The sequence below is a fragment of the Rhinatrema bivittatum genome, chromosome 11, assembly GCF_901001135.1.
Source record: "Rhinatrema bivittatum chromosome 11, aRhiBiv1.1, whole genome shotgun sequence".
Lineage (NCBI taxonomy): Eukaryota > Metazoa > Chordata > Amphibia > Gymnophiona > Rhinatrematidae > Rhinatrema > Rhinatrema bivittatum.
In genome coordinates this window covers 90,815,376-90,835,455 of record NC_042625.1, presented here as the reverse complement: position 1 = coordinate 90,835,455, position 20,080 = coordinate 90,815,376, and the positions used below count along the sequence as shown (strand labels likewise).

The following is a 20,080-nucleotide window of genomic DNA, read 5'->3' as shown; positions in this document are numbered from 1 at the left end:
GCCAGAATGGAGAAGATGGAACTTCTCTTCCGGGCTCAAACCCCGACTCCGTCCATTGCATCGACGTCGTCTGAACCGGCACAGTCAACTTCTCGCCAGCATCATTCACCGGTCGGTGACCGTCCGGCATCAACGACATCTCTTTGATACTGCTACTAGGGTATCTGCAGTTGCTATTTCGGTGAGAAGGTGGGCCTGGCTCAAGTCTTCTGACCTTCGCCCTGAGGTACAAGACAGGTTATCCGACCTGCCTTGTGTAGGAGATAATCTGTTTGGCAAACAGATTCAATGGACGGTGGCGGAACTTAAGGACCATCATGAGACCCTAAGACAGCTCTCTGATGCCTTCTGACTATTCTTCTAAACAGCCCTTCAGAAAGGACTCTTAAAAAGTCATTATTCCGCCCGAAGAAGTCCTACCCGTCACCAACCAGATCCCGTGCCACGAGACCTTTCCAAAAAGCACAGTCTCGTCAAACACATAAACAAAAACCACAAGCAGCTCCTCAACCAGGGCCTGCTTCAGGTTTTTGACTTTCACCTAGAGAGCAGCAGCCAGCTTCCACTGCCTCACACCCCAGTGGGAGGTTGATTGTGCCACTTCCAGAACATATAGCACTCAATGACCTCAGACCAATGGGTACTGGCGATAATTGCTCAGGGTTACCATCTGAACTTTCTCTCCGTCCACCGGACTCCCCTCCTCTACTGATGTGAAGAACTTCCGATCACTCCATCCTTCTGGATCAAGAGGTCTCCCTCCTTCTCCAGTCCAAGGCAATAGAACCCGTACCCTGCTCTCAGCATGGCCTAGGGTTCTATTCCCTGTACTTTCTAATCCCCAAAAAATCAGGAGGCATTCATCCTATTCTGGACCCTCAAGTACCTCCAGCGAGAGAAGTTCAAGATGGTAACCTTAGGCTTACTTCTTCCTCTTCTACAAAGAGGAGACTGGCTCTGCTCTCTGGACCTCCAGGACGCATACACTCATATTGCGATAACGCCATCTCATTGCAAATACCTGAGGTTTCTAGTAGGCCCCAAGCACTAACAATACCGAGTGCTTCCATTCGGCCTAGCATCTGTGCCACGAGTCTTCACAAAGTGCCTCGTAGTAGTTGCAGCCTTCCTCAGGACCCAAGATGTACATGTCTACCCCTATCTAGATGACTGGTTAATTAGGGCTCCCACTCAGCAAACTGCTCTGTCGTCCCTCAATCTAACCTTACACACTCTAATTTCATTAGGATTTCTAGTCAACTACGACATATCCTACTTAGTCCCATCTCAAACCTTGTCGTTCATTGGGGCAGACTTGGACACCTTGCAGGCAAAGGCTTTTCTGCCTCGACTGCAAGCTGTCATCCTCGTGTCTCTTGCGCACTAGCTGCAGTCTCAGTACTCCGCGACTACACGCCACTTTCTCATCCTCTTGGGACTCATGGCGTCCTCAGTTCATGTCACACCAATGGCCCTTTTGGCCATGAGTCATGCAGTGGACTCTAAGGTCTCAATGGACTCAAAGCATTCAGCCCCTGTCGACCATTGTCCACATAACAGACTCAATCCGTCAATCTCTAGCCTGGTGGAAAAATCAGATCAGTCTCCTCCACGGCTTGCCCTTTCAGGCTGCAGACCCTCAATTAATTCTCACCACCGATGGATTGCCTCTCAAATCAAGTCATCCTGATCCAGACAGACAAGCAGGTGGCCATGTGGTACATCATCAAACAGGGAGGCACAGGCTCCTTCCTTCTGTGTCAGGAAGCTGCACAGATATGGGCGGAGGTGCTCTCACATTCGATGAACCTCAGGGCCACCTACTTGCCGGGAATGGACAATGTGTTGGCAGACAAGCTGAGTCGCATCTTTCAACCGCACGAGAGGTCTCTCAACCCCTCGGTGGCGAATTCCATCTTCCAACAATGGGGATATCCTCAGACCTCTTTGTGTCTCCTCAAAACCGCAAAGTAGAGAACTTCTGCTCTCTCATTCGCAGCAAACACTCTCAGCCCAGAGACGCATTCTCCCTCTCGTGGGCAAACGGTCTACTCTACGCATTCCCTCCACTTCCTCTTCTCTCGAAGACTCTCGTGAAGTTACATCAGGACAAGGGAACCATGATCCTGATAGCACCTCACTGGCCACGCCAAGTGTGGTTTCCAATACTTCAGGATCTCTCCATTCGCAGGCACATTCCCTTGGGAAAGGACCCGCTTCTGATTACTCAAAATGACTGGTGCCTCCACCGTCCCTGACGGCATGGATGTTGAAAGGTTAATCCTTCAGCCACTTAACCTTTCTGAACCAGTTTCCCGTGTCTTGATTGCTTCACGGAAGCCTTCCACAAGAAAAGCTTACTCTTACAAATGGTGTAACAGGTTCACGTCATGGGGCTCTTCTCAGTCCCTTGGCCCCTTTACCTGTCCAATCACGAAGTTTTTGGACTATCTCTGGCATTTATCAGTCAGGTCTAAAAACTTCCTCCATTAGAATGCATGTCAGGGCGGTAGCTGCTTCCATAAAGGTATCGGTATTCCTATATCAGTACAACCCCTTGTAACACGTTTTCTGAAAGGCTTGCTTCACCTCAAGCCTCCACTGCGTCCTCCGGCCCCTTCTTGGGACCTCAACCTGGTTTTGGGTCGGCTCATGAAATCACCATTCGAGCCTCTTCACTCCTGTGATCTTCGCCATCTCACATGGAAAGTGATTTTCCTTTTGGCAATCACTTCAGCTCGCAGAGTTAGTGAATTACAGGCCCTAGTTACCTATCCGCCTTACACTAAACTCCCTGCAGGACTGGGCAGTACTCCACACTCACCCAAAGTTCTTGCCTAAGTTAATATCAGTGTTTCACATTAATCAATCCATTATACTACCTACCTTCTTTCCCAGGCCCCATTCCAATCCAGGAGAACAGACTCTGCATACCCTTGACTGTAAACGGGCTCTAGCATTCTATCTAGACCGTACAACTGCCCACAGGGAAAGCACTCAATTGTTTCTCTTTCCACCCTAACAAGATAGAGAAGCCTGTGGGTAAGCAGACTCTCTCCTCCTGGTTGGCGGACTGCATATCCTTTTGCTATCAGCAAGCGGGCATTCCACTTCAAGACTGTGTTAAAGCGCACTCTGTGAGGGCCATGGCAACTTCAGTAGCGCACCTACGATCGGTGCCGCTTCCTGACATTTGCAGGGCTGCCACCTGGAGTTCTCTCCACACCTTTGCAGTCCACTATTGCTTGGACAAAGCCGGAAGACAAGATTCCATCTTCAGCCAGTCTGTCCTTCGTAACCTGTTTACAGGATGACGTACCAACACCCTTCTGCCTGCCCAATGGGGTTCAGGATGCCCTCGGCCAAACTTCACCCCAGTCCTAGTGCCTTGCACACCTTGGTACATTTGGTGCATACTTGGACATCCTCAGCTCGGTACTCACCCATATGTGAGGACTACCATCCTGCTTGTCCAGTGAGAAAGCAAATGTTGCTTACCTGTAATAGGTGTTCTCACAGGACAGCAGGATGTTAGTCCTTACGAAACCCTGCCGCCACCCCGCGTTGTTGGGTTTGTTTTATTTTTCGGCACTACCTGTAGCTTTTAAATAAGACTGAAGAGGGACCCCTGCTGGCTGCAAGGTTAGTGCCATGCTGGGCATGCCCAGTAGGGGCCAGTCAAAGTTCTGGAAACTTTGACAGAAGTTTTCCGTGATTGGGCTCCATCCTGTGAAGTCACCCATATATAAGGACTAACATCCTGCTGTCCTGTGAGAACACCTGTTATAGGTAAGCAACATTTGCTGACTTGCAATAGAATATTAAGTAGTGGTACATCCATTATTTGTGTGCTTTAGGAGGAGAAGAAGCCCGTCGCCCCCTCCAGCCAGACGACGGCGCACTCCCTCCCCTGCCCCTCCTCCTAGGCGACGTAGAACGCCCTCGCCACCAAGGCGCAGGTGAGTGCCTTTACCGTCCGTACTGGAAACCTTGGCTGCATACTGTTGCATTGCCCTAAGAAGACTAATGCAGATTGAAAAGTTTTTATTTGCATTGATCTGGTACATGGGAGAAATAAAATTTGCTTTTTAACAAACCTAATAGTTTCCTAAAGAAACTATTTAGCAAGCTGCTTTTCTCCATGTTAATAGCTCAAGTTACTTAAATGTTCTGCTAAGGAAAATATTGTTTGTGGCCTGCATGAAAATAAATGAGCATTCAAGTGAACCTCTGTTTGTCCCAGTTAGTGAAGTTCACATCCACTGTTAAAGAACAGTGTAGTGCACTGCAGGGGTTTTAATGGAAATTCCCCTGTTGCCAAAGTCTTTCACTGTTTTGTGACAACTGTGAAACTTTTTTTTAGATAGAAAAATGGGCAGAAAATAGCTGTGCAGTCTCTTTACATAACACAAATTTCTTTCACTTGGCATGATGCTTGTATTTTTCTGAGAAGAATTCCTCTGCTGTGTATGAGCTCTTTTTTTCATGAAAAACTGCTGAACTTTTGAGTTTTGCGTTCTTTCTCTGCCTTACTAAAATCTCCTAAATAGTATTTTTCTCCCTTCTTGACTCCTGAATTCTGGTGCTATAGGTCTCCATCTCCTCCACGCAGACGCTCTCCTTCTCCTAGGAGATACTCTCCTCCAATTCAAAGGAGGTTTTCGCCTTCCCCGCCTCCTAAGAGAAGAACATCTTCACCTCCGCATCACCCTCCTCCGCCTCCTAAGCGAAGATCATCTCCCTCTCCACCAGCCAAGCGCCGTGTTTCACACTCACCACCACCACCACCAAAGCAGAGAAGCCCTCCGGTGACAAAGAGACGCTCCCCCTCTGTGTCCTCAAAGCATAAGAAAGGGTCCCCACCAAGCAGGCCCAGCCGGGAAACTCGCTCTCCACCCCAGAATAAACGGCATTCACCCTCTCCAAGGCCTAGGCCCCTACGAAGCTCAGCAACACCGCCACCACTTCGGGGGTCATCCACATCCCCACCGCGAAGACAGAAATCCCCCTCTCCCAGCACCAGGCCTATCCGCAGAGTGTCGAGGACTCCGGAGCCTAAGAAGACAAACAAGTAAGATATTTGTAGATGCATTTGTTAGAAGTGGCTCTTCACCTGGAATTGGAGGGTCCTCAACTAAGTTTTGTGTGGTTTCCCAGCAAAGTTTATTTATTTATTTTAAAAGGAGGGTTGTACATTCTGGATAAATGTGCGCTCTTATACATTTAGTGATATTAGCAAATCTTAGTACAGAGTGGATGAGAGCTGTATAGAATCTCCTATTGCTCCTCAGCGGGAGTGACTAGTTTTGTGCATAAATACCTATTTGTTAGATAATAAAGATTTAAATATTAAAAAAAATGATTATCAATATTGCATATACATGGTAGGTAGATAGAGAATATTACATAAAATAAGGTAGATAATTGTGCATTGATAAGGTCACATAATCCCACACACAAATAAAACTCCTATCTATTTTATTTTATAGCCATGTTGGAGAAAGTGATACATTTTGCCTTCTCTTCAAAACTTCTCTCCCACCCCTACTCCCCTGAAGACTAATTAAATCCACTGTATAGCCTGTTAAATCAGTACCTACAGCTAGTGAATATAATGTTGCATTTCTTTACATGTAATCAAGTGGTACATGAATTTTCCTGTAAATTGATGAAAATAATTTTAGGCAATTTAAACTCTGTACTAATGCTTGCAGTAAAGTAATACAAATTTGAATCTGCATTCAAAGCTGTTTTTTTTTTCTTCTTGAAGGACATCACCAAGTCCACCACCTGTAAGGAGAGTGTCCTCTTCAAGGTCTCCATCAGGGTCACCCGAGCCAGCACCTAAAAAGCCGCCACCACAGCAGCAGCTGCCAGCACCACCTCCCTCCGCAGCATCCCCTTCCTGCTCTCATTCAGCCAGCTGGTCCCCTCCAGCCCCTGTGAAGAAAGCCAAAAGCGCCTCGCCAAGTCCATCTCCTGTGAGGGTCTGTATAATTCCTTAAGTAAAGCAATTGTCTGAATGTGCATCTATTATTAGGGAAGAAATATCCAACTTGATCCACTGCAAGAATTCGAATGGGTTTTGCATCCATCTTGATGTTGAGTAATGTCTGGGGAAGCATCCCCTGCCCTAGCTGGTCCAAGGAGCAGAACTGGACTGGGGGTTGTATTTGATGGTTTATGTACTCGCTTTGGGCCTTTGGAGAGGGGCGAGTCATAAATATGCTGCCGAGCCATGGGGCCCACCTCAAATCTCCACCTTGAGTGGGAGGAGTAGCCTGGTGGTTACAGTGGCAGGTTGAGGACAGGGAAAGCCAGAGTTCAAATGTTGTATCTGCCACTGACCTTGGACAAGTCACTTCACCCTCTATTGCCTTGGGTACCAACTTGGATTGTAAGCCCTCTGAGGCAGGGAAATAGCCACTGTATCCTAGCTATAATGCATTTTGAGCAGGGGTTTGGTAAGGTGAGTATTTAAAGTGGAAAAAAAATCCTTATTGGCAGGAGCAGCTAAGTAGGAGCTTTCAGAAACGGGGAAAGTGGGAAGAATGTTTACCTAACGACCTTCTGTTGCTGGTATTGCTGTTTTGAAGCAGTTACTGTATTTGCTGAAAATAGTGACAGGGATTCAAAAGAAACCCCCAAAATTGTTTAAATTAATGAGGGATTCTCTTGCTTTGGACAAGAATTGTTCCAGTTTTCTGGTATTTTTTATAGCCAAAGTTGTCCTTTAAGTTATTACAAGTCTCAAGTTTCAGAAAATGAGCAAATTAAATTGCTTTCTATTAAAAATGTATTTATTTATTTTGAGTTTTATATACCGTCATTCGGTGAAGCCATCACAATGGTTTACAAGATTCAAAAGGCATTCTCTTAACAAATGTGAATTAAGGGTATAACAAGATACATATTATAAACGTAAAGTTATTCTTTTTTATAGTCCAGAATAAAATCATTTTTGAATGAGAAGGGTTTGTTTGGTGCTGGTTGATGACTTGTTTTTGCGTGGATGTTTGGATGTTGTGATGCTTGATGGTCAATGTAGATTTTGTAAAACAGCCACATTTTTAGATCCTTTTTGAATGTTTTGAGGTTAGGTTGGGTTCTTAAATCTTTTGGGAGGGAGTTCCATATTTTAGGGCAGGCGATGGAAAATGCTCTTTCTCTGGTTGCTGTCAAGTGAGCATCTCTGATGGGGGGGGGGACGGGGACACTGTTAAGCGGCCTGTGTTTGAACGTAAGTTTCTTTGGGGATTCTGGGGGGTTATGTTTAAACCAATTTGACCTTGATGTTCATTGTTTAGTAATTTGTGTATGATGGTCATGGATTTGTGTTCAATTCGGGATTTAATTGGAAGCCAGTGTAGTGAAATCAGTATTGGCATTATGTGGTCATTCCTCTTCGTTCCAGTCAGAATTGTGGCTTCTGAGTTCTGCAGAATCTGGAGAGGCTTGAGATTGGTAGATGGTATTCCGATCAGTAGGGAGTTGCAGAATATGAGTAGCTGTAGAACAGTTCTGAAGTCATAAGGGTTAAGAAATGGATTCAGACGTCTTAGGATTAGTAGTTTGTCATATCCTTCTTTGATTTTGTTTGATATATGGTTCTTGAATGAAAGTTCTTTGTCAATAATTATTCCTAGGTTTCTGGTGTGGGTGACAGGGAGTATTGGGTTCATTTGATTGCCGAGTATGAGTTGGAGTGGTGGTGTTGGATTGGGTTTTCTATCCATGAGGATTATTTCAGTTTTGTCGATGATTGAGTTTCAGGGATGTTAGAAGATGTTTAATTGAGACAAGTAGAGCAGATGTTTCTTTGTACGTCTCTTCAATTGAGTTTTGGATGGGAATTAGAAGTTGAATGTTGTCAGCGTAGAGGAAGTGGGTGATTCCACTGTCTTTTAGTAGTTGGCATATAGGAAGAAGGTATATGTTAAATAGTCGCCGATAGCGCTGATCCTTGGGGAACTCCAGTGTTGAGGCTAATCTTTTTGGACGGGTTGTTAATTGATACTTGGTAGGTTCTGTCTGATAGGTAGGATGAGAACCATTGTAAGGTGGTGTCAGTTAAACCAATTTCAGTCAGCAGTTCTAGGAGTATATTGTGGTTTACTGTGTCGAAGGCAGCTGAGAGGTCAAGGAGTATGAGTAGGTATCTTTTGTCTTTGTCGAATCCTCTTAGTATTGGGTTGTTCAATGAGAGTAGGAGAGTTTCAGTGCTTAGGTTCTTTCTGAATCCATATTGGGTTGGTGATAGGATGTTTGTTTCAAGGTAATCAAGTTGGGAGTGTACGACTTTTTCAATGATCTTGGCTATGAAGGTAGATTTGAAATAGGGCGTGAGTTAGCTAGGATTTCAGGGTCCAAGTTGGGTGTTTTGTTTTTTTATTATCTTTTTAGTGTGATTTTTTTTTTAGTATCTTTTTAGTATGATTACTGCATACTTGAGGCATTTGGGGTAATTACCTTCAGTCAGGGATAAATTGATGATCTTAGTGAGAGTTTTAGATATGGTGGGTTCGATAGCTTTGAGAGTTGTTATGGGTATGCTGTCTAAGGGGTGGTTGGCGGGGTTCATTTTTTTTATGATTGATTGAATTTCAAGGGTGGAGGCGGTGTCAAAGTTTTTCCATGTTGAGGTTACCTTAATGTTCAATCTGATGTTTTGGTTGTTGTCAATTAGGTTGGTTTGTATTAGGTTTGATATTTTCTTGTTGAATTCTGCAAAGTCATTACTTCCGTGTTTGGTGCATGTAGTTTCCTGGGCAGTTTTAGTGAGGCTTTGTACTATGGAGAATAACATTCTGGGTTTGCGATGAAATTTGGTGATTTTGTTGGAGAAGAATTCTTTTTTTGCATTGTTGATGGTGTTTTTATATTGAGCAAGGCAGCTCTGATATATATTTAGTGTGGTTGCATTTTTGTTCCTTCTCCATTCTTTTTCTTTTTTCCGGAGTATACGTTTGGCTGATCTGATGTTATTGTTATACCATTGGGTGATGTGTTTTGATTGCTTTAATGTTTTTGTAACAGTGGGGTTGATGCTCTCAGCTACTTTTTTTGTGATGTTTAGCCATGATGCTGTGGCATATTCTGAGTTTGATAAATCTGTTTGTTTTGTTTGAAGAGTTTTCTGTAGAAGTTCAGTGTTGAATGGAGGACGACTGTATGATATTTTTCTTAGTGTGTTTTGAGGTGATTTGAGGTTGAAGTTGATAATTAAATTGGCTTGGATTAGGTGGTGATCAGACCAAGGTATATCTGTGGTGTGGATTGTGTTTATTTGCCAATCTTCGTTGTTGATGAATATGAGGTCGATGGTGTGACCTGCTTTGTGAGTTGGAGTTTCAATTATTTGTTTTAGATGTAGTGGTGTTAGGGCATCAATGATGGTTTGGCAGGTTTTTGAGTGAGTCAGTGTATGTTGAAGTCACCTAGGATGATGATGGGTTTGAGTGATATATTATTCATGATGTAAAATAATTTGCCAGGCTGGGTATTAATGTCATTTTGCTAATGTACCATTGAGGATTTGCTTGAAGCCAAAAATGCTGGCAAAAGCTTTGTGTGTGATCTGAAAATTTTGGTTTTCCTTCCAGACTTCTGACCAGGAAGGTGGGGGCAAGAAGAAGAAGAAAAAGAAAGATAAGAAACACAAAAAAGAGAAAAAGCACAAGAAACACAAAAAGCATAAGAAAGAGAAGGCGGCTGCTGCTGCCGCTGCTGCTGCCGCAGTAACGCACTCTGAACAGATAGATCAGGAAGCCGAGGCAGTGCCCAAAAAGGTGAGTACTGTCAAAATAGTACTCCCTAAGTAAAACTGAGCCATGTCCGTGTCGACAGACTGAGTGCAAAGCTGTCAGAAAAGCATTTGGTGAAGGACTGAACCAATCTGTTGACACTGGCAATGGGTAATTTCCTAGCGTGTAGCCACATGGACTCAGGACCAATGGGTTTATGCTCCGCTGCCGGCAGATGGAGACTTGAGTCAGGTTTCAAAGCTGATGTCACCCCTGCAGAGACCTCAGCCCTTCAGTATTTCTCCATCTCTAGCAGATGGTGGATGTACCTCTCCCTATGGGGACTGCTGTGCTTTTTGGAAGGAGAAATTCTACATTTTAAATTGGAGGAAAAAATTGAGCCCCGCTGTCCTGTGGTGATACCTAAAGGTCCCTCCCCCAATTGATAATTCCTGAGGCGATTTCAGAGATCCTTCAGAGGTGTGCCTTATCTGTCAAGAACACAGTTTCCTATGCTTTGCAGTACTGGCTCGCCATTATCAGTTCCGGGCCTAGCCACCACCCCGAGATCATTTTCCATAATTATGGTGCTGGTAATGGCAGCATTGAGAAAAGAAGGAATCCTGGCGCCTCCACTTACCGATGAGGAATATGCTCTCGGCTCCAGTGGTGGCTGCAGGAAGCTCATTTGAGCAGGGGTGTACCCTTGTCCTCCCCGAATTGGCTGGTCCTCACAACAAACTTAAGCCTCAGGGGCTGGGGAGCTCATTGTCAGGAACTGAGAGCCCAGGGACGTTGGACCAAGGAAGAGGCCCTCTGGAACATCAACCGCCTGGAAGCCCGGGCAGTCTGATTGGTATGTCTACAATTCAGCCACAGACTGCAGGGTCAAGCGGGGCAACTCTACGACGGTAGCCTACATCACCCGCCAGGTTGGAACCAAGAGCCAGCAAGTGTCACAGGAGTTAGATCTCCTTATGGAATGGGCAGAAATACATCTGCAGGTGATCTCAGTCTCCCACATCACAGGAAAAGGCAACGTCAGAGCAGACTTTCTAAGCAGGGAGAGCCTGGATCCAGGCGAGTGGGCGTTGACAGCCAAAGCCTTTCAGCTGATAGCAGATCGCTGGGGTCTCCCTTCCATCGACCTGCTGGCTGCATCCCATAATGCGAAGGTTCCCCAATTCTTCAGTTGCAGAAGAGATCAGTTGACCCTGGGGATTGATGCTCTCATTCAGACCTTACTGGAAGAAAAGTTGCTATATGAATCGAGCACCACAGGGGATTAGTCCTACTAGCAGCTCCAGATTGGCCCAGGCATCCGTGTTACGCGGACATGCAGAGACTCCTGGTGGCGACATCCCTATGCCTCCCACCGCACAGGGGCCTGCTACAGCAGAGACCAGTCCTTCACGAAGATCCAACTCTATTCTGTCTTACGGACTCACCAGATGAAGCGAGGATTTTCTGCGGCAGTAATTGCCACCTTACTCCGAGCTTGGAAGTTCTCTACGTCCCTAGCATATGTATGGGTCTGGAGAGTATTTGAGGCCTGGTGCAAGGACCGGTGTTCCACCCTCGGGTGTCAAAAACCCACTAATTCTGGAATTTTTGCAGGATGGCTTGAATAAAGGTTTGACCCTTAACTCCTTGAAGGTCCAGGTAGCGGCGCTTTCCTGTTTCAGGGACGAGGTGAACGGAACCCGCCTGTCGGCTCATCCGGACACGGCCCTTTTTCTGAAAGGTGTGAAGCACTTCTGGCCACCCCTAAGATGTCTGGTTCCCTTGTGGCATCTTAATCTAGTATTGGAGATTTTGGCTGGGCCTTCCTTTCGGCCGCTGCGCAGTCTTTCCTTGCATTTATTTACCTTGAAAACGATGTTCCTGGTGGCTGTATGCTCAGCACATCACATCTCTGAACCGCAGGCATTGTCGAGTCTGGAACCGTTCCTCCGGATGACTCCAGGAGTGCTACAGCTTCCTACCGTTCCATCCTTCTTGCCCAAGGTAGTTTTGGAGTTTCATTTGAATCAGTCCATTTTGTTGTCATCCTAGATAAGCACAAGGACGCGGAAGAATACCACTGCCTCCGTCATTTGAATGTCAGGCTTTTTGGTGCGGTATCTGGAAGTTTCAGACCCGGTCCGAAAGATGGGACTGCCTGTTCATCCTTCACAGTGGGAGGAAGCAGGGCGAACCAGCTTCACAGGCTACCATAGCTCGCTGGATTAAGGAGGTGGTCACAGGAGCCTCTGTGGAGGCAAAAAAGCCATTACCTTAGGTTAAAGCTGAGACCGCCTGAGCCCCACTATTGTGTTGACGTAAAGGCCCGAGAGGACGCAGCCTTTGCAAGGGCAGTGTTAACCGGACCGAGGGCAGCCACCTGCCCCGATCAGGAGTAGCTTTTGTATATTCCATTGGACCTGAATCCATCTGGCTACACGCTAGGAAATGGAGAAATTACTTAACCTGATAATTTTGTTTTCCTTAGTGTAGACAGATGGACTCAACATCCCACCCACGGCTGCCCAAGAACGATGTGGAGGATTCGCCCGTGGAGTGGATTTCGATTCCAGGAGATTACAGGTAAGCTGTCATCCAGTCCCTAGATCAGGGCATCTATAATCTTACTGGGTTCAGTGTTTGGTTGAGTACAGTTATGGTTATCCATTTTTAATCAAGTTTTTTTGATAGTATGTCCACAGTGGCTTTTGAAGAGAATACTTGAAGGGCTGAGGTCACTGTGGGGGTGTATCTAGGGTGACGTCAGCTTTGAAATCTGACTCCATCTCCAACTGCTGGCAGGGGTGCATAACCCATTGGTCCTGAGTCCATCTGTCTACACTAAGGAAAACAAAAGTATCAGGTAAGTAATTTCTCCATTACTATATCAGATTATTAGAGGAAAGTTGAAAGTGTGAGGTTCATGGTGAGAAAAGGTCAGCCAACTCCAGCAAGGGCTGTTTTGTAGTACAGTAACTTGCAAAAGTGGCACTGGATTGATTTGATATCACTGGACACTTCTGTAGAAGCAGATTGAGGAACTGCAGAAGGACTTTGGAAGAGTGGGGGAACATGGAGAAAAATCCAAACTGTATGTCCACAATGCTGAGTGCAATGTGGTACACATAAGAAACCAGCTGGGCTCCCCACTAGGTGGCATCACCTGATGGAAAACAAATCTTGGAGTCACAGTGGGCAATATGCTGAAATCCTCAGTTCCATGTGCAGTCAAAAAAAACCAATAAATAGAATGTTAGGAATTATTCAGGAAGGAAGAGAGGATAAAACTGAGGATCACAATATGTCTGATCTATGGTGCAACTACACTTTGAGTATTGTATGCAGTTCTGGTTGCCCATTCTCAAGAAAGATATACTGAAAATAGAAAAGGTGCAGAGAAGGGCAACAAAATTGTTAAAGGAGATAAGTCCTTTTATGTAGGAAGGTTAAAACAGGCTGGGACTTTTCAGTTTGGAGAATAGACAACTGAGAAGGGGGATACAAGAGGCTTATAAAATCATGAGTGACATAGTTAAATAAGAGACAGCTATTTACCCTTTCGGATAGTTGCATGGCATTAGTCCTAACTGGTAGATGGTTGAAAACAAATTTTGAGTACTTTGCACTCCCTGTACAACTAAATCGTGAAATTTGTTGCTTCTGAATATGCTAAACATTAGTATCAACCCTGAGGGATTGTCACCACCTACACCTGGGAATAAGCATTTAAGGAGTTGATCATCTGGGTACTATCAGGATGCTGGGTTCGACGAACCTACGGTCTGACTCAGCATTGCATTTTATTTTTCTAATTTAACTTCAATTCTAGCAAACTCCATTAAGGATATGTTAACTCTTTGGTGATAGGAAACAAAAGTACATAATCTACCTAATCCATTCTGTAAGGTCATGTCAAGGTCTCGTGGTTTTTTAATTATAAAATAAAGTATTGTAGTTTTAGATGATTCATGTATATAAAGAATAAAACATAGCTAAAGCAGTTACCTGCGGTAGTGATAGTGCTTTTTCTAGTTGGTCTTGTTGCATTACATATTCTCAGAGGACAAGCAGGATGGCCGTCCTCACACATGGTGACATCATCGGATGGAGCCCGGCCTGGAACTTCTTGGATCTCAAAGATTGTAGAGCTTTCAAACATGCCCTACTGAGCATGTGCAGCTGTAGTCATCACCCTGCCCCCTAGGCTCAGACACGGAGCCATGTGTCTCGCGGTATTCAGCTTTGCTCTCCCCTCACAGTTTTTGTAAGTGTTTTTTTCTAGAGCTGTAACTGTTTTCTTTCCTTTACCTTATGGTATTTTTTTATTTCTTTTCTGTTTTTCTTCTTTCCTCTGCGGGCCTTAGTCACTGTGCAGTCTGGCAGAGTCTATTTCTATCCCTTATTAAATATTTATTTATTTTAAACATTTCTTGCCTGCCCTTGCTATATTCAGGGCAGATTACAGCATCATTTTCATAGTTAATTTACATAAAATAATACCAAATAAAGATATCAAAACACAAGTAAAGGTTATATAGCAAATTATCAGACCACATTAAAACATGAAAAATCAAAAAACAAAACAGAATAAGAACACAAAATCAAATTAGCCTTCATAGGTTTGTTTAAAGAGGTGAGACTTTAGGGCTCTTTTGAAAAACTTGAGTTCCTTCAAGTTTCTGATCTCTTGGGAGCAAATTCCAGAGGCTTGGGCCTGCTATTGAGAAAACTGCACCCGCGGTTCAGTATCTGTGTTCCTGTACATACTCGGATCATTCCAGACCAGTGGGTTGTGTATCCCTACCAGCAGATGGAGTCAGAGAACAAAAACCTTGGAATGGAGGTTGACAGTGCAGAGATCGAGGACCACACTGTTCCTGTAGGGGGAGAGTTCATCCTTCCCACATTCAATGAGCAGAAGCCCTGGATGACGTAGCCTCCCCTCCTTGCCAGTGTATGGCAGTGCAGTCTCCTTGTGAGAGAGGGTGAGCAGGAGCCTGGGCAAGCAGCTTGCTGCCGCACCTTCATTGCCATGCCCAATAACAGTTGCCCATGCACATTTGTGACCAGCGCACTGTTGATCGGATGCATTGATGTCGGGACCGCATCAGGGGCCAGAACAGATGGATTGAGCATTCCACCCACAGCTGCCTTAGAACAGTGCCAAGGAGTTGCCTCTGGAGTGGATATTGATTCCAAAAGATTACAGGTAAGCTGTCATCCAGTCCCTAGATCAGGGCATCTATAATCTTACTGGGGTTCAGTGTTTTTGGTTGAGTAAAGTTAGTTATCTGTTTTTAATCAATAGTATGTCCACAGTGGCTTTTGAAGAGAATATTGAAGGGCTGAGGTCACTGCAGGGCTGTATCTAGGGTGACGTCAGCTTTGAAATCTGAGTTATCTCCATCTGCTGGCAGGGCAGCATAAACCCATTGGTCCTGAGTCCATCTGTCTACACTAAGGAAAACAAAATTATCAGGTAAGTAATTTCTCCTGTCAGGTGGAAGGGGAGAAAAGCTAAGGCATTCGTGGTATATCTTAGTGTATACCTGCAGGCCAATACTGCCTTTAGCTTTTCTCCTTCACTAGGTTGTCCATAGTGCCTTCCTGCTCACCTGAACTATCCTGCAGACAGGATGGATAGCCCTGCCCTTGGAAGGGTGCAGTGTGGGTGAGCTTCAGGCCTAATGTATCTCCCTGCCCGGGGGTTTAGACTAACAATCCCCTTCAGGGATTGTCTTTCATTCCCTTAAACTCTTGGTGCTGTCCTGCTGGTTAGCTGTGTCTGATGCTTTGGCTCGTAGGTTTGCCATTTTTGCGTTGCTTGGGTTTTGTGCCTATTAGCCAAACATGGGCAACTTCTGCAGATGCATTCTGTCTTTTGGATGTCAGTGGCCCGCAGTTTCTTTCTGGGGAGTTCTTGAGCCCCAGTTGGTTTTTTGGTTGTCTTGTAACATTGAAAACTGTGCAGTCTTTGTCCAAGAATTGTTCTCTTGTTTACATCTCTAGACTTTTTCCTGAATCCACGGGGTTCTAGACCTACTGTTGGGGTTTACTGATCCAAAATACTGATCCATTATGCGGAGCATGTTTCTTCTTGGCACTCTCATCACTCCCCTGCCTTAGGGGCCTCTGCTACCCATCAGGGTTTTGTGTCTCAGTCTTTTCTATGGTTTTCTCTTTGTAGAACCCAACTCGTTTCCCATCTAGACCCTCTTGTGGGTCGACTGCCTCACAGGAAAAGGGAGAGGTGATGCTTTCAGCACGGTGCGTTTTCCTGCTTTGTCCTGTTCAGAGTCTATAGCTTCGGATTCACCCCTGTGTGAGGACTACCATCCTACTTGTCCTAGGAGAAAGCAGTTGCTTACCCTGTAACAGGTGTTCTCTGAGGACAGCAGGATGTTAGTCCTCACGAAACCCATCCGCCTCCCCTGGGAGTTGGTTTCTCCATGTATGAGCTATATCATGGACTGAGCCTAGGGGACAGGGTGATGACTACAGCTGCACATGCTCAGTGGGGCATGTTTGGAAGCTCTAGAACCTTTGAGATCCAAGAAGTTCCAGGCCGGGCTCCATCCGATGATGTCACCATGTGTGAGGGCTAACATCCTGCTGTCCTCGGAATACCAAGCAACTCTGCTTTACGGCAATTGAAAGATCAGAATAGCGTTGTAGGCCTAATGCATTGGTTGTCATTTGCTGTTTAAAACAAAAAACAACTTCTCTGTGTTAAGCGTTCAGCATTTGGTGCTGATAACTGTGTGAGGAGGCAACCTTTGCTCTGCAGTATGAAGCTGTCTGCTGCTTGTGTAAGTGCAGCCTCTGATCCGTGTTGCAGGAGTCCGAGAGCGAGGCAGAAGAGAACCTAGATGATTTGGAGAAGCACCTGCGGGAGAAGGCATTGCGGTCAATGAGGAAGGCTCAAGTTTCTCCGCAGTCATAGGCACGTTCTGGCCGGAACACTTGCTATAATGTACATTTTATTTGGTTTGTACTCTGACTTCAATTTCAAAATTGCTAAACTGTGTTTGAGCTTTAGGATATAACATTTGTTGTAATAACTGCTAGGTTGAGGTTCACCATGTGACACAAGCAGAAAGGGCATGGATTTACATTGCAAAGCTGTCCACAGTGTGTTTGTGACATTTTCGTTCAGTTGACATTTTTTTCCCCATTAACTTGGACCATTGTAAAAAACAAAAAACTGAAGAACTCTGCAGGCCCTATTGAAAAAAAAAATACCAAGATGCATTTAAACACCTTTTGCTCATTTCATTTTTTGACAGTTCCCACCGCACTACATCTTTCTCTTATCTTTGTGGTTTATCATCTGGCTCTACAGTAAAGCCCTTGCTTACAGTACCTGGAAGACTGCCTATGGATATCAGTGACACTTTTTTTTTTTAACTTGCTTATATTCAAGTGAATCCAGATTTTGCTTCTAGGTAGGACTATATGAAGGGGGGATACATGTCTGCCAGGACACTGTGGATTTGTATTAATGTAACACATTGATTTGGAACACTGGAATTTCATTTGTATTCTATTAAAGGAGTATGGGGGTTTTTTAAGGGAGGAAAAAGGGGTTTGCCTGAAAGTCCCAAAGAAATGTTCCTTCAGTTGTGTGAATTCTACCGCCTCATGGTTCTTTGGGATGCTATAAGTGTCTTTCAGAAGTAATCTTTTGCAAGATCAAAGGACATGACTCTTGCATATTGTCATCTTTATTCCACTGTTTTGTTTTTTTAATTTCTTTTTTTAAACAAAGGCTATAAAAAAAAAAACAAAAAAAAAACCTTGTGGATTAAACAATGATTTTTCTTTGCCTCTGTTTTCTAGTGCAAGTCTATTTCATGCCTTTGATCTCAGGTTATACGTGAAACTTCCCATCTAGGTCTTTATCTGTTCCTGCAGTCCAAGATTGGCTGTAGCCATGGACCTCTCCTGGATTAGGAGCTTCAGTAGTTTGTGGCTGCAGCCCCATGTGCATTAAGAGTCCTGTCTTGATTTCCTGCGGATCTCTGAGGCAGTTCCTAATCTGCTCAGTAGCTTTTTCTCATTTCTTTCCCAAGCACAGCAACCTGTTGAAAGGAGTTGCTGACTGAGATGGGGACTCCATGCCACCACTCATCTATTTTTTTTTTTTTTAAAGATGAGATCTTATCTCCTCATGCCAGTGCTTCCTTAATATATATTATAGATGTAAAGGGGAAAAACCTTCCCACTTTATTCCTGTGGCCTGACTTTCCATTGTATTCTTCGCATTCTAAGATGCCTGTTGAGAGGAGAATTTCCTCGCCGTTACTGTGCGGCAGCTTCTGTGCTTTGGTATTGAGATGTGATACAAAGAGACCCAGACGGATTCTTTATTCTGTAATAACTGCAAAAGAAACATGTTAATTTCTAAGCAGATTGTTTTCCAGAGCATCACTTTTGTGCAACAGCTGTTTTTTTGGGGGTTTTTTTGTTCCATAGTAGTAACATTTGGAAATGCTTGAATCCTTTTTTTATTAATTGAAAAAAAAAATTAAACCCAACTTTTTTTTTTTCTTTTAAGGCATTTAAAACAGAGTGGCAAATATCTGTTACTTAAGATATATAGTGATGAGAGAGCTGATTTGGATTTAGCTTTCATTCTCAGTTACTGTATGTAGTGGATATTTAACTCACTAGCTGGGACTGGACTGTTTTCCATGAGGGGAATGGATACAGTAAACTAGTGTTCTGTTTTCAGGAGGTGGCACTACTGAGCAATTCTAATTCCAGCAAAAGATGTGCGCTGATGTATTCTAAGGTCCCAGGAGGCAATTAAAGCAACTTTTCAGAGTTGGGATCGCTCCTACAAAAGAAAGCTGGTGCTTTTAAAATGAATCCACTTGTGGGGTGATTTAGCGTGTGTATTGAACGTGTGGGGAAGGAGGAAAAATCACTTCTGTGACTTTCAGCACAATCCGAGCACTGGGAAATTCCCAGTTTGGGAAGGAATGTGTGAGTTCTGACATCTACCCAACACAAAATTTGCCCTGTTCATTCACAGTGTCTTAGCACTTTCAGTGTATGTGATACACCCTTGATGCTGACCTGCCTTAGCTGTGGAGGCCTATCTTGTTCTTAGCTGTTCTGTTAGAAACTTCAATGGGCTCTCTAGTCTTCGTCTCCCCCCCCCCCCCCCCCCCCCCCCAATCTTGCTATTTATTACGTTTTCTGCATCTCTCATGCAGTATTAAATTCTGGCATAGTCTTGGTTGCTACTCCTTCTATGGGTAGGTGATTCCAGACATCTCCTGTGCTCTCTTCTTGAAGCAGTCTCATTTTTTCTGGTCATCCTAACGTCCTAGTGTGATCTCCTTGTCCTTGAGCTTTGTTTTCTATGGAAAATGCTACCTTCTAGTACCTTATGGAAGGTAAATATTTTTAGAAATTGGGCAACAGGGGAACTCCCAATAACAAATGTCTATACAGTTAGATAAGACTGTAGAACTCTGAATATAGTAGATATGCATACCTCTGTTTTATAATCAAAAAATAAAAAAGCATTACTTAAGGAATGACGTCACTTGATTTTCTTATGTAACTCTTTATTAGTTTTCTTTTCATTCCTTATTCTTTCCCACGTAACCCATCTCTAAAAGTGTCCCTCCAGAATCTGCAAGTCCCTAGGCTGTAAAGCTCTGAATGGTACCAGCACTGGCCACATACTTGACTTGCATCTTCTGCAGTTTCTGTTGCCACTGCTTGTCGATTCTCTTCTCTGGACACCAGCTGCATGTTGTGACAGTTACATCCTTTTCCTGTCCTACAAGCTTCTTCCTGAACTGAACATTATATGCCCTAAATTACCATCAGGTCAGTGAAAGGGCCAAAATATCCAATAATGCCAACATGAATAAGGAAAAGACCCATAAACTACCTTCATCTTTGAAGCATTATAAAAGGTCGCATGTTTTCCTGTTGAAAATCAAGCTCTGATTTAACAAAACTAGGGCTGGCCTGGTGACTCGGTGGCAGTGTTTTGCCCTGAAGAGTACCTGGATTTAAATCTTGGGCCCGGGTTTCTGCTCCCAGAGTTCCCTGGGGATGCTGTGAAGGTAGTGTTCCTGAACACACCCAGATCAGTCCAGACAAATGGGGAACGCAAGAGGAGTCTGATTCAGTGGACTCTCAGGAGGCGGATGTTCTTTCCTTGGGAGCCGATCAGGATGCAGATCAGATAGGAGACCCTCCGCTGGATCCCCTAAATACTAGATTGGATCTGGGGTGAGCAGACATTCCGGAGGCGGAAGGTGGTGATCCACGTGTGATTTATCTGTTTGAGAGGAGCTTCGCCTGCTCAT

At 44.5% G+C, this 20,080-nt stretch overlaps 1 protein-coding gene across 15 annotated transcripts in view; it reads left to right on the top strand.

Annotated features, from left to right (window-relative positions):
- Positions 1-20,080, top strand: part of SRRM1 (serine and arginine repetitive matrix 1) — a 118,657-nt gene that overhangs the window by 76,892 nt on the left and 21,685 nt on the right. For 7 of the 15 annotated variants that reach the window (XM_029619831.1, XM_029619830.1, XM_029619824.1 and 4 more), the window contains 6 exons: positions 3,858-3,959; positions 4,592-5,071; positions 5,771-5,987; positions 9,603-9,788; positions 12,235-12,329; positions 16,585-19,290. In XM_029619831.1, coding sequence (XP_029475691.1) covers positions 3,858-3,959; positions 4,592-5,071; positions 5,771-5,987; positions 9,603-9,788; positions 12,235-12,329; positions 16,585-16,615 — 1,111 coding nt within the window. In that variant the 3' untranslated portion in view covers positions 16,616-19,290. Of the gene's footprint in view, positions 1-3,857; positions 3,960-4,591; positions 5,072-5,770; positions 5,988-9,602; positions 9,789-12,234; positions 12,330-16,584; positions 19,291-20,080 lie in introns of those variants that run through there. The other 8 variants (XM_029619838.1, XM_029619827.1, XR_003859197.1 and 5 more) reach the window with 7 other exon arrangements.